Source organism: Polychytrium aggregatum (genome assembly GCF_025602895.1).
Source record: "Polychytrium aggregatum strain JEL109 chromosome Unknown BJ171scaffold_1, whole genome shotgun sequence".
NCBI classification, from domain to species: Eukaryota; Fungi; Chytridiomycota; class Chytridiomycetes; order Polychytriales; genus Polychytrium; species Polychytrium aggregatum.
In genome coordinates this window covers 1,178,687-1,192,072 of record NW_026516203.1, presented here as the reverse complement: position 1 = coordinate 1,192,072, position 13,386 = coordinate 1,178,687, and the positions used below count along the sequence as shown (strand labels likewise).

The 13,386-nt window shown below is 57.9% G+C and overlaps 4 protein-coding genes across 4 annotated transcripts; 1 reads left to right on the top strand and 3 right to left on the bottom strand.

The window, feature by feature from the left end:
* Positions 1-1,154: 1,154 nt before the first annotated feature.
* BJ171DRAFT_485169 (uncharacterized protein) lies at positions 1,155-4,001 on the top strand (the record flags this gene model as incomplete). Its single annotated transcript, XM_053109093.1, has 9 exons — positions 1,155-1,181; positions 1,335-1,567; positions 1,893-2,129; positions 2,298-2,353; positions 2,430-2,633; positions 2,784-2,861; positions 3,008-3,169; positions 3,351-3,485; positions 3,665-4,001. Coding segments are annotated over exons 1-9 (1,249 nt in total), but the record flags the coding sequence as incomplete, so codon positions are not given.
* A 753-nt stretch (positions 4,002-4,754) lies between these two features.
* Positions 4,755-7,921, bottom strand: BJ171DRAFT_485164 (uncharacterized protein). Its single transcript, XM_053109092.1, has 5 exons — positions 7,736-7,921; positions 7,470-7,522; positions 7,185-7,281; positions 6,611-6,973; positions 4,755-6,395 (listed from the first exon to the last, which is right to left on the bottom strand). The coding sequence occupies exons 1-5, from the start codon at positions 7,892-7,894 to the stop codon at positions 5,046-5,048; spliced, it is 2,022 nt and encodes a 673-aa protein (XP_052971916.1). The 5' UTR covers positions 7,895-7,921; the 3' UTR covers positions 4,755-5,045.
* A 1,425-nt stretch (positions 7,922-9,346) lies between these two features.
* On the bottom strand, positions 9,347-10,535 carry BJ171DRAFT_8468 (uncharacterized protein). Its single transcript, XM_053115946.1, has one exon. It carries the CDS (start codon positions 10,399-10,401, stop codon positions 9,490-9,492), a length of 912 nt encoding a protein of 303 aa, XP_052971915.1. The 5' UTR covers positions 10,402-10,535; the 3' UTR covers positions 9,347-9,489.
* A 797-nt stretch (positions 10,536-11,332) lies between these two features.
* On the bottom strand, positions 11,333-13,117 carry BJ171DRAFT_557508 (uncharacterized protein; the record flags this gene model as incomplete). Its single annotated transcript, XM_053113094.1, has 6 exons — positions 11,333-11,447; positions 11,615-11,739; positions 11,860-11,969; positions 12,109-12,307; positions 12,558-12,658; positions 13,111-13,117. The coding sequence occupies 6 exons, from the start codon at positions 13,115-13,117 to the stop codon at positions 11,333-11,335; spliced, it is 657 nt and encodes a 218-aa protein (XP_052971914.1).
* Positions 13,118-13,386: the final 269 nt, after the last annotated feature.

Sequence of the window (13,386 nt, the reverse complement as noted above, 5' to 3'; positions counted from 1 at the left end):
GGAGCAGCGGGAGCAGAAGCAGCGCGAGGCACTCGAGCAGCTCTTTCACCAGGTAAGGCCAGGTGGCCGAATGCGACATGCAATTCACAGTACACATACATTCGAAAATGATGTGTCTCAGCAAGAGGATCGGCATACATAAACACTCAGACGCGGCGCTTTTGTAGGAAGAGCCCAAACTCCAGGAGGAATCCGAGCATATCCAACGCGTGCGAGAGACCAAGAACAGCGAATATACTCTGCAGATGGACCAAATCAACACCCAGAAGGAGGTGAGGGGTTGGTCAGCCGCTACCTGCATCGATCGCGTTTACATCACCTCCGGACCGTTGCCCTGCTCTTGGAAGGCCGGGATGTAACTCACGCGATAGCTGTCCTGGGGCAAACCTCGACCAGTGGAACAGCTATTTGGAATGCAGTGTTCTGCCGGATCCACTGCACGAGCAGGATATGAACTCGTATATGAGCATTCTGAGGGAGCAAAAGCTAGTGAAGGAGGACGATGCGTCGCTGAAGCCCCTGTTCTCGCTCTTGCCAGATGTTGAGCTGGTAGGTCATGCTCGGAAGCTGTGTCATCTCCGCGGTGCTTCTTCCGAGACCGCCACCTGCCCATCAGGCGCTGGCTCAATTCTCGGTGCACGACCCCCATAATTCGCTCTTGCCGTTGCAATAGCTGTGCTCCAAAATCGAGTACTTCATTTGTACGATGCACACGTCCAAGCCCGAGAACACGGTCGAGCAAATGAAGAACCACTTAGCCCGGCTCCGAGAGTTGATCAATACCAAGTGGGACTTTATGACCGCGCAAATCCTGCAGGTAAGCGAGGTGCAAGATATCTGCTCTGGACATTCCAGAGAGCAAGCGCAGTGTGATAGCGCACGGGTACTTTGGATGTGTTTATGAATTCGGTGGGAGCAACAGCGACTCTCGGCGGCTGCATCCGGGCGATGCCGGCAAGTCGAAGCCACCACCACCGCTGCCACCGCAAGAAGCCATGGCCCAGTGCATGACTTCGAATCCCATTGCCCACGGTTCCACTAATATCGGCAATACTGCTTCTTGGTCGGTATACATAGCACATCGACTACTTCAAACGCGAGCCCAATGAGAACTTTGAGTTCTCCAGCAGCACCGAGAACTATTCCATCGGCATCTGGGGCAACATGACCAAGAACCCAAGGTAAGCATTCCACCCCCCCCCGTGAGACTTACAGTTCGCGTCGAGGCAGGGAAAGATCTATCATCAAGAGATACTAGCATCAAACAAAGGGCGTGTCAAGGAGTCCATATTGCTGTAACTTATGCCGCGGACATTCGGGGCACCATGTCGCAGATTCAAATCGGTCGAGTTTCGTGACAAAAGCTTGTCGTCGACACTGCCCAAGCCCCTGGCCCTGGCCAACGTGGCTATTCGTATGCTTCTGGAGCAGAGCACGACCTGTGCTAGTCCGTACGAGACACAGTCGGAGAAACAGCAGCTATCAGTCGTTGGCGGCGTGCTGTACTTTGACCTTGCCGAGATGCCCGATTCGGCAAAGTCACTGGGCTCCTGGTGTATCCGACCAAGTGAGTTTGATGCTCAGCATGGAAGGGAGAACGATGCAGTGTCTGGCGGGATTATGCGCCGCGGGATTATTGGTTGATGAGAGAATCGGCCTTCGTACACAATAGAGGGGGCGACGGTATTTGCTGGTCACGGAAATTGGCGATGCAGCGCTTGAGTTGGATGCATTTGATGACAGGCGATTTATAGCGGCACGCTGCCCCTGCTAACGACAGTATTCATCCACTCCATGGTCCTGCTCTGCACCCATATTCGGATCTGTTCCGGGCCATGACTGTCACTGCCCGAAACACAACCACCTTCTCTATGTGGGCCGGAAACCTCAAGTCCTGTCGAGCGAGGGGAGTCTCTATCGCTGCGTTTATCCATTCAAGAAGCCGATTGTGGAGGGCGAGAAGGAAGAGGATGCCTCTGCCGCCGATCTGACCATCTGGCCGATGCACGTAACCTATGAGCTCTATCCCGGAATGTTTCTCAACACTGCAACGGCCAAGGTCATGGCGTGGAACCCAGACACCGAGCTGTGGGATGACGACAACATCACGGACGTAGAGATCGACATTGGTATGGATGTGCTTCCGGGGAGATGGAGCCGCCCTGGTGGAATACAAACCGAGATCCACCGGGACTGAGTTGATACGATTATCAGCAAATCCGCGGACCCATCGCATTGGCTAACTGTCGCTGTGCTCGGGGTGGTGGGTGGTGGTATTGTTGGCTCCCATGGCGTAGACTTGGGCCAGGTCAAGTTCCGAACTCTCCACTTTCGCCCAACGGCTCTGATTCAGGCAAGTGCTGCAATGCTTACGAAGGATGCTCACAGGAGGGCAGACTCAATGACGCCAATCGACTGCGACAACATAGGGGTTGTACTCTGAGTTTCCTTTGCAAGATTGGCTGATGAAGCCCTCCCCGACCAAGAACCGGTCCACTCTCTGGATTCGAGGCAAGGAGAACGAGGCTGAGATTGAGATTGGCGAGGGCGAGTGCCGGTTTGTGGCTCCGATGAAGCCATTTATGGAGAAGGAGTTTCTGGACAAGTGGTATCCGCCAGAGCTGTTGTTCAAGGTGAGTGCACCTGCACCTGCACCTGCACCTGCACTGCCAGGGCTGCAAGAGCGATGGCGGATCAAAGCGGAGAAAGTTTCGTCTCTGTCCATCAACAACACATGTGCTTGGGAGATTGCTGCTGACAGCGGAGTGTGCGACTTTGCTCAGAAACTGCTGCACTACGGGCTCAACTTTCGCGCGCCAAAGAAGATGAAGGGCGTGGACATTGAAGACCTGATCTTGAAGGTAAGGGCTGCGGGATCCAATGCAGATTCGACAGCACAGCATTAGTCGGCTCCGTGTGAACGGGAACGCCCAGAAGCTGTAATGCAAGCCGGAGCGAGTCCCTCCCTCCCTCCTTCCACCGCATACTGACTTGTGATGGATGATAGAATCCTGATCCGGAGGAAGACTGTCTCCTTGGCATCAGCCTTTGCCAGCCGTGCTTTGTGTTTCGACGCTCCTCGGGCAATCGACATCTACCGCCGTCAAAGATCGCCTTCCGCGCACACGTTTGCAGTGATCCCAAGTCGTTTGATTCCGAAGATCCCGAGGTAGAGCATGAGCACTCTGAAGCGCACAGCTGATAACTCGCCGAGTAGCCAACAGAGCAAGTGGCATCGAGTGGAGGCGGGCTCTAGTAGCTGGCTTGGTTGGGGCTTCCTCCCATTTCCAAGAGGTCCCTCGTCGATCGACACCTTGACTGACTCGCCTCTCCGTTGGCTCTGGACAAAGGTGTCTTGGTGGAGCGTTGTTCACGACTCGACCTTCACGATCGACGAGGCGGCAAAGACCATCGCGTATGTTACCAAGGAGACCGAGATCACCGAGGACGTCAAGTTCAATGCTGAGGCCCGCGAGAACATGACGGTATGCAAGAGCTGAGCCGGCGGGCACTACCGGACGATGAGGAAAGGGAGTGTGCCTGTGGAGGAGGGGGGGGGAGGTGAGCGGAGATGAAGACGCCAGCGGACTTGGTTGTGCTTGGCCATGCAAGTGCTGCCTGCATGCAATCGACAAGCCCGACACTGACAAACATTCGGCGACAGCTCCACTCCAGCGTCTACCACACCCTGGCGTGCATGCCACCTGAAGACGAGGCCTCCAAGATCGAGCAGGTGTCGGCCGTGTGGACCCGGACTGTGGCAGAGATCATGAAAATCACCCGGCTCCTGAGTTTCTCATGAACTGGAGGTGTTGGGCCAGTCCCGAACAGTAGTCCAGGAGACAGCGCGGTCATGTGAGGTCCGTGGAAGTAGCATTCGACTGTGAGGCAACAGCGGCGGAAGCCGAGAGAATGTGGTTGTTGTTGTTGTTGTTGTTGTGGTGGTGGTGTTTCTCAAATGAATATCGGTATAAATGCAATATATTCGATCGTTGGCAAGGGTTGCGACATTGCCGTCGATCTCTTCGAGGAGTGTACTCGCGAATAATTGGGTCGGGTAAGTCTCTGCTTATCCAATCGCGAGATAGTCGACGGCCGTGGATGCCGCTGGCTGGGCTCCATCTTGGGCCGCGGTGGCCGAGGGCCTGTGATCACAATGCTCGGCCGAGACACCCGACGAACAGGCCAGCTGATCTGGGAGCTGCGTCGCCATCGTCTCCAGGAAGATCAAATGGTGCGATTTGAGCGCCAGCAGCTTGGGCTTGCAGAGAACCAACGGAGTGTTTCCTGCCGGACGCGATGCGCGAGGGGTGCTGGTTGGGATGGCGGATCCTGGGGTGCCTGTGATCACAACAGGATGGATATCCTCTTGGGGAGCGCTCACAAAGATCTTTCCTTGCGACGGGACGGCGATCGGGATCTTGGGGCGTGAAGCTTGGGCCATTGGAGATTGCTTGAAGCGATTGGACGAAGCGGGTGAGAGTGCAGAGGCGAATGGACGCGAGTGATGGAAATGGGTGGTCATTTTCGATATGGATGGCGGGCCGATTCGGGATCATGATTGTGGAGACCCATCGTTCTTTGCCACAGGAGACAGGAGATCAAAGATAGCAATGCAATCCCACGGCCTGCGGATTGCTGAGGAACATGCAGACGCACTGTCCCCGTTTCGTTCCGAACGAGCTGAATCGTCTCCACCGCACCGCACACCTCTCATCCACGCGGCAGAGACGATCACATCAAGGGAAAGTTGATTCTGGAAGTAATTTTGTACAGGCTGTATTGTACTTTACAGCAGATCCGCCTTTGGGGGAGGGAGAAAGAGGGGACGGACATCATTATTCAGAAGGGCAAACGTCAAATGAGACACTCAAAGGCAGAGAGCAGGGAATGTGTTCTGAGAAGAAAGGGGGCTCAGAGCCGGCCGCGCATACGCAAAGATCATCTTCCTGGATGGTTTTTGCCCCCCGCAGTTGGCCAATCGAGCCCATGGATGGGAGGAGGAGGAGGAGGGGGAGAGGAGGGAAAACGAAACAGACGACAGTTTACTGGCGTCCAGCAACCTTCTTGATGAGGGTGGGGACGATGGAGGGATCAGCCAGGGTGGACAGATCGCCAAGCTTGTTGCGGAGACCATCCTCGTCCTCGAGATCGGCAAGGGTGACTTCCTGGCCAGCAACCTTTCTCAGAATGCGGCGCATGATCTTGCCGGAGCGAGTCTTGGGAAGCTCCGGGGTGATGACGATGCGCTTGGGGGTGGCAAAGGGACCGATGTGGGTGCGGATCTGGGCAACAAAGGCCTTGGTGATGGCGGTCTCGTCGGCGTGGTGCGACTTGAGCGAGGCGAAGCAGACGATGGCCTGGCCGGTGACGTCGTCATTGATGCCAACGACGGCAGCCTCGGCGCAGGCGGGGTGCAGAATGAGGGCAGACTCGATTTCGGCGGTCGAGAGACGGTGGCCCGAGACGTTGATGACGTCGTCGACACGGCCGCGGATCCAGTAGTAGCCGTCGGCATCGCGGGTCACACCGTCGCCGGTGAAGTAGTACTTGTGATAGGGCTTCATGTAGGTATCAAGGTAGCGGATGTGGTTGTCGTAGACAGTGCGGGCAATCGAGGGGAAGGGCTGGCGGATGGCCAGGACACCGGTGACGTCGTTGCCGAGGAGCTCCTGGCCAGTGGTGGGATCGAGGACGGCCAGGTCGATGCCAAAAAAGGGAAGGGTGGCAGAGCCGGGCTTGGTGGCGATGGCACCGGGCAGGGGAGTGACGATGATGGAGCCGGTCTCGGTCTGCCAGTAGGTGTCGACGATGGCGCAGCGCTCGCGGCCAATGACCTTGTGGTACCACAGCCAGGCCTCAGGGTTGATGGGCTCACCGACAGAGCCGAGGACACGGAGCGAGTCCAGCTTGTAGGGCTCGACGTGCTCGTCGCCAAGGCGGCGGAGGGCGCGGATGGCGGTGGGGGCGGTGTAGAACTGGGTGAGCTGGTGGTCGTCAATGAGCTGCCAGTAGCGGCTGGGGGTGGGGTAGGTGGGGATGGACTCGAAGATGACGGTGGTGATGCCGTTGGAGAGGGGGCCGTAGACAATGTACGAGTGGCCAGTGATCCATCCGACATCGGCCATGCAGCCGAAGCGGTCGTTCTCGTGGAGGTCAAAGATGTACTTGACGGTGGCGGTGGCGCCGAGCAGGTAGCCGGCGGTGGTGTGGACGACACCCTTGGGCTTGCCAGTGGAGCCCGAGGTGTAGAGCATAAAGAGGGGATCCTCGGCGTTCATGGTCTCGGCGGGGCAGACGGGCGACTGGTTGTCGACCTCCTCGTGCCACCAGACATCGCGAGGGGAGCTGAAGGGCACCGAGATATCACCGGTACGCTGGTAGACGATGACTTTCTGGAGACCGCAGAGGGCGGAGACAGCAGGTCAGTGATTGTTTTTGGAGGAGGACGGTGGAGTGCGGTGCTCAGAGACAAGCCGGTGAATGGAAGGGGAAAAGACTGGGTACATTGTCCACGAACTCGCCGGGGACTGTGTGGGGGGAAGCAGCCGCGCGCAGCGGGTTGAGGGGGAGGGAGGGTACGAAGGATACCGCAGAAAGAGGTACATACCTCGATGGAGGGACAGTCGGCCAGAGCCTGGTCGGCGATGACCTTGAGGCCGATGGACTTGCCACCACGCTTGCCCTGGTCAGCAGTGACGAGGATCTTGCATCCAGCGTCCTGGATACGGTCGCGGAGGGCATCGGCAGAGAAGCCGGCAAAGACGACAGAGTGGACAGCGCCGATACGGGCACAGGCCAGCATGGCATAGGCAGCCTCGGGGACCATGGGCATATAGATGCAGACGGTGTCGCCCTTGCGGACCTTGTACTTCTTCAAGACGTTGGCGAACTTGCCGACCTCCTGGTAGAGCTGGCGGTAGGTGATCTTCTCACCCTGTCCGGGCTCGTCAGACTCCCAGATGATGGCGACCTATCGAACGACGCAGGGGAGGAGAAACGGAAAATGTTAGCATGGCTACGGTATAGCCACGGCCAGAAGGAGAAATCGGCAGCTCGAAAAGCTGAACAGATCAGCCCACGCAGATTCTGCCGAGAGCCAGGTAGAAGCAGGAAAGCAGGAAAGCAGGAAAGCAGGAAAGCAGAAAACAGAGCAGAAAAGCGGGCCGTCAGGCGCAACCAACCTTGTCGGGGTTGGCGAAAGCGTGGCGATCAACGCAGTTGTAGGCAACGTTGAGCTGGCCATCGCTGAACCACTGGACATCGCCATCGACGAAACCGCTGGAAACAAAGGACAAAGTAGATAAGCATGATGGTGTGGCGGGCTGCCCAAAGGACTATTCCGTGCAGAGCACAACGAAGCCGATGGAGAGGAGGAAGGAAAAGCAGACACGAGCGCAATGACGAGTGCAACGACAAACGCAACAAATCGCTTGACAGCACACGCACGATCCAAACATGAGACTTACCCGTAGTTGACCTGGGTGAAGGGTCGGTACCAGTGCAGGAGCTCCTTGGCGACCTGCAGAGGAAAGCCGTGCCCGAGAAAGGGTGTGGGTACAAAGTCAAAGGACAAAGTGTCAGACAATGTGCCAGGACCAGAAGCCAAGACACCGACACGGACGCCACCGATTGGCAGACGCCGGGTTGGGTGTTGGCGATGGCGATGGCGATGGCGATGGCGATGGCGATGGCGATGGCGATGGCGATGGCGATGGCGATGTGGAGAACGTACCCTGCCCCAGAAAGCAGTCGGGTTCTTGACAGACTCCTCGTGCAGCTCCTTGTACTGCTCGAGAGAGTTGATGTGGGGAACGGGGACCTCGCCCTGCTGGAACCGCTCGGGGGGAGGGAAGATGGGGGCAGATTCGGTAACGGCTTCTTCGATGGACATGGCGGGAGGGTTGGGGGGATCGAGTGGGTCGGCAGGAGGGTGGCTCGCCCGGTGGCTTTTTATACTGCTGGGGACGGCAAGGGGGGACGACAGGTCGTCGCGCAGCCAGTCATCAATCGCGCGGGCGGCGGTCGATCGTGTGGTCGGCGGATCTGGGGAACGGCTTGCCCCCAACGAAAGCGGCGCGGGGGAGGGCGGCACAGAGACAGCGCAGAACGGGTTGCGGGTTGGCCATGGCCAGGCGATAAGCCCAGGTCGACAAGGGGCCCACGAACGCTATCTCGCGAGTGTGGTGCGAGTGTGGTGCGGCCGCAGGTGAGTGGACAGATGTGGTGGGTGTGATGCGATGGGTGTGATGTATTCAATGTGATGGGGTGCGATGTGTTGAATGCGATGTGATGGGTTGAATGCGATGTGATGTGTTGAATGCGATGTGATGTGTTGAATGCGATGTGATGGGTTAAATGCGATGGTTGTGGGCAGTTATCGACCGAGAGGTCCCCTTGGGCTTTGGCAAGTGCAAACACACTGGACAAGGCTTCGCTCACAGCAACAGAACCCCACAACGGCGGCCAACAAGCCTTTCAGCGCACCACACGGACAGTGGCGCTCCCTCTGGGATTGCTGGTGGCTCTGGCCCCGCCGCGCTTGGACGGATCGCATTCTGACCCCGTCGCACTCGGCCCCGTCGCATCTGACCCCGTCGTGCTTGGCGTGCTGAATCGACGCTGCTGGATCGGCTCTGCTGGATCGAGTTTGCTCCATCGACTCTCCTCTTCCATCTCTCTCCTCCAGCACGACCGACCCTCCAAGCCGCATCTCCCCCCCCCATGCCATCCAACGCATCCCTTGTCACCGTCCTCAGTGCCGTCTTGCACCACGCCGTCTGTCGCATTGCAGCACCGCCCCGTCCGCTCGCAGCATCCCACGGCCACACTGCCGCGCGCCGCGATCGTGGCCTGTGTTCGCCCAAGACGCGCCTGGCGGTCACGTTGCCCCCCGGCTTGTGCCGCCTTGTCGCTGCTTATCTCGAGATCGGCTGGCTGGGCTGGACCAAGCTCGACCAAGCTCGACCAAGCTCGATCGAGCTCGACCAAGCTGGGCAGGATCGAGCTGGGTTGGTCGTCGACACAATGTCCTTCGGCCCCGCACCCATCTCCACACGGCCATCGCCCCGCTCAGGGCCGTGCTGGAGCTGGTCTCGGCCAGTGCTGTGTGGGTCCCGGTGTATTCTGAGTTTGCCAATCTGTTCCTTTGGACATGGGAGCAAGCACAGCCGGGCTCCGGCCAGGCCGTGCTGTGTTTGCATGGGAATGGAAAGCTGTTGCTGAACGGATGCGGTTTGTTGCTGTGCGAGTAGACATCGACCTGTGGCCTGGCCTTTGCTGCCCGCGATGGGCGGCGAAGGTGCCGCTTATGGTGAGTCATGCTGTCCGCCATGGCCTGCAATGGTCCGGGGATATCCGGGGATGGCTGCGGACAGCAATCGCTCATGGCCCCGCTGCGCTGCCGGCGCCGTATCCCTGGCTTGGTCCCATGGCCTTCTCCCAGCCCATGTCGCATGCTGTGCTCGATCCGCCATGTTCTCTTGGGCCTCAGACCACCGGTCCAGCAACCCGATATGCACCTACCCTGTTCCTGAGTGAGCAGCGGTGCCGCCTCACTTTGCCGCGCGCTTGCTGATTTCCGAGTTGACGGCGCGCTTCAAGATCTGCCTCCACGTCATCCGCATAGCCATCTGCGTCAGCAAGCAGCGTCGTCGACGGTCCTGTCAAGTCCAGCATGACGATCCCACCCCACCATATATCCAAATCCAAGTCGCGCTGCCCAGCCATCTCGCACATCAACACCCAGCCCACCTGCGCGTTGACGGCCTTCTTGGCCTCGGCAACATTCCTCTTGGCAACGATTTCGCTCGGAGTGCCGTCGCTGGCAAGCCGCTGGAGCTCGCCAAAGAGGATCTTTTTCTGCGCGTCAATCGAGCCTTCGGTCACCTTGGCCGGGAAGCGGTGGTGCACAGGCGGTCTTCTCTTGGCGATGCCGCTACCGGCAGACACCCCCAGCTTGAGATAGTTCTTGGCAACCCGCTTGATGGGATTCGAGCCCAGCTGCTGGATGGCTGCGTTGATGCCGCGTTTGTTGACCTGGGCCACCACCGCCGCATGGCCTTGCAGGATCTTTTGCTTCTGGACCACCATCGAGGGCTTGGTCTCAGACAGCTGCTGGATTTGCTTCATGACCCGCGAGTGTAGCTTCTCGGGCAACTGCTTGCTGCCCGCGCTCTTGGTTCCAGAGGCCGCTTTCTTGACACGGGCGCCCTGCACTTTACTCAGAGACGCATGTTCTTTCGCAGGCTTGCCTTCCTTCGGAGCAGCTGTCTTGGGGCTGGCTCGCTTGCTGACTCGGGACTTGACATTGTCCCCCAAGGTGTTGATTTCGTTGACGACGCCCTTGTGGAGGACCTGGGCGTCCTCCTTGACCTTCCGGGTTCTCAGGCTGTAAGGCATGAGCTGGATTATTGGAGAGATAGGGGGTGTGGGGATGCAACAGGTCGGGTCGAGTTTGGGTGAATGCCGCGAATGGACCGAAGGATGTAGGTTCTATAGCACCGGGTCGGTCTTGCAAAAGTTACTGTGACGTTCCTGTCGTCCGAAGGATTCGACACCGTTAGAGTGAGCGCTGTTGCACTGGCCCAGCCGAGTCGAGGAGTATGGCTTGATCAAGAAAGGTGTGGGAAAGCAGCTCTGCGAAACCAGGCACCATCCTCACTCGATATGCGAGCGATATGCGAGCGATATGCGAGCGATATGCTCCAAGCTTACCGACGACAACGGAGCGCTCAAGGCTGTTTGGGATTTGGGATTTGGAGAAAGTATACTGGAGCAGGAGAGAGAATGCTCGAGTGCTGCAGGGCGACGAGCAAGTCCCAAAAGAAATCCCCGGCGCCCTCCTGCTTCCCTGTGCATCGACATCATTCGGCTGGCAAATCCCCCACTGCGGCAAAGCAAGACCATTGTGTTGACACTCCATCCAAGCGCACATCGCCAGGCTCTGACGTCCTCAATCAGATTCGAGGCTCACGTGTGCCAAGATTGGTGGATGGAGAGAGGTCGGGTGAGGAGGCTGCGATCCACGGCGGACTGTGGGACTTGACCCTGCTGCACTGGATCCACAGCGAATGCAATCAAGCAGATCGTGTTTCCAGGTCAACTGCGTCGAATAGGGCGGGCTACCAATGGGTCTGATATCCCAACAGCGAAGCTGGGTCTCGCTCTGACGCAGGTACAAAAAAGAGAACACACCATCACGGAGTACCGGCTGCGATACAGCAGGGGCGACAGCCGGGGACTTTCCGAACCAGACCGAAGAAAGAAGAGCAATGCAGGCAGGGAAGAACAAGAGAGAGAGACAGCACAAACGAAACTCAAAGCGTAGCCGTCAAATCCCCGATAGCAGCCCTTTCGACTTGAGGACATACAGCACAATGGCAGCAATGATGCCGATCACAATCAGGAAGATAAACACCATGAAGATCTTGTCCGTGGCCATCCGTCTAGCAGGATGAGACATTCACCGTTCAAGTATCGCCAGCAGCAAAACAGGCATGCATTGAAGTTAGGAATCCGAGATCGGGCATTGGACTGTCGGGCGTTGGCCTATCTTCTCGGCCGGCCGCCGATCTCACACAGCGTCTCGGATCGACCACACACAGACTCGTACCTGATGAATGCCTTGAGCTGCTTGTCAGCGCGCCTCAAGTTATCTTCGACCTGATCGACGTCGTCGGAGATCTTGTTGATCTGCTCTCCCTGCCGCTTGATCTCGGTACTGGTTTCCACGGCGACCTGAAAACGATCTCGAATCAGTGCTTCCACATGGGTTTGTCGCGGAGCACGGAGCCATCAGCAGTTTTTTGGCAGCAGACTCCGCGGGTAGCGGCTCTGGAGACGGATTGGAGTGCTCACCTGAATGGTTTCCTCAACTCTCCGCAGAGCATTCGTGGCCGACTGATGGGTCTTTTCTTGCAGCGCCATCGCCTGCTGTGTGATCTCTTTGGTAGTCATGTCATCGACGGCTGATAGATAGGCATAAGACATCAGCGTTCAAGGCCCGATGGGTCTTCCGAGTCCCTATCGTCCTGTGGCTGCTCTCCACCCCGGCCAGAATCACACATTTCCCGGTACTCTCTCCCCCCCCTTTCACTCTATCTGTACCTTTCTTCTTGTCGTCCTTGGCGGCGCTTGTCTCGGCCCATTCAATGTCTTGGGCCAGTTTGGACATGAGCGTATCGTATGATCCAGCCTTGGTCTTCCATTCCTCGGCCTGCTCGGCGGGCAGTTGTCGGATCTCAACCATGATGGAGCGATGTACCTGGCGTGCTCGTGTGAGTCTGTTCTTCAGATAGCTGCATTTCTGTGCTCATCGAGGGAAGGGCACCTTTGTTATTATCCACTATGTCCTCCCTCCTTCTTCTGCCGTGCTTCCAGTTCTGAAGTATTCTGTCTCATGGGAGCCCTCCATCGGCACAGATCCCAACTATGGCTGAGACAGCGCATCCCGCCTTCTCCATCACTGACTCCGGATTCAAGTAAACCTGGTGATGCCTTTGAATAGCGACCCTCCGCCAGATTGCTCCAAGATGCCACTGACGATTCACACGTACCTCGATTCGCTCCTGGCCGCGCAGCTTGGAGATCTCCGAGTCCAAGACGCTTTTTATGCTGTCGACGAGCTCCTGGAATTGCTCGTCAAACTCCTCGATTTCTGGTAGAGAGGGCAGATCATTTGGATGACCATGAGACGGATGACAGGCGACGCGGCGTTTCCGGCTTGCAGTTTATATCGACGTCGAGCCGAGCTCCACCACATCTCTGATCGAGCGCGGCTCTCTGATATGAATCCCTTTCCCGTGTGAATCCGGCGACGATGCCAGCCTGTGGTCGGTGGTCTCGCGCGCTGATGCCCCACAAGGCTTCCTCGCTCTTTCGGCTGCAGGCTCGCCTCTCATCAGCTTTGCCATATCGAATTCAGACGGCCGGCAGAAAAAACACAGCGATTCTATGGCGGGTCGTTGTCGAGGCCGGTAACAAGCACGAACGGACATGCCTCCGCCGGACACCGTTCTCCACAGTGCGTGGTGGGGAGGGAGGACGATTTGGTCGATTGCCTTCGTCCAGGTCCCGCGTCTGGGGATCATGCTGGAGCAGCGGACCTACCCGACATGGCGTCCGGCGGGTTGGTAGCGTTTACGTGCACTTGACGGGTGACGGCCGACGGGTGACGCAATACGGCCCTGTTGAGAGGCGCTGGTCAGATCAGGATGGGAGGGCGGGGAGCTTGGGTGGATTCAGAGGCCGCGACTACCTAAGTCTGAGTCCTGCCGATCAGCATCGATGGTCGGCCTTCCTTGGCACGTGAGCGACCGCCATTCCCGCTCGATCCGTTCCCACGGCCCAGCGCATTGCTGGTTGACACCAGCGCCGGTGTCAACG

Coding starts and splice junctions, on each gene's coding strand:
- BJ171DRAFT_485164 (XM_053109092.1), bottom strand. CDS start 7,894: ATGTCCATCGAAGAAGCCGTTACCGAATCTGCCCCCATCTTCCCTCCC. Junction 7,523..7,735: donor CGACTGCTTTCTGGGGCAGG/GTACGTTCTCCA, acceptor TTTCCTCTGCAG/GTCGCCAAGGAGCTCCTGCA. Junction 6,974..7,184: donor CTTTCGCCAACCCCGACAAG/GTTGGTTGCGCC, acceptor GTCGTTCGATAG/GTCGCCATCATCTGGGAGTC.
- BJ171DRAFT_8468 (XM_053115946.1), bottom strand. CDS start 10,401: ATGCCTTACAGCCTGAGAACCCGGAAGGTCAAGGAGGACGCCCAGGTC.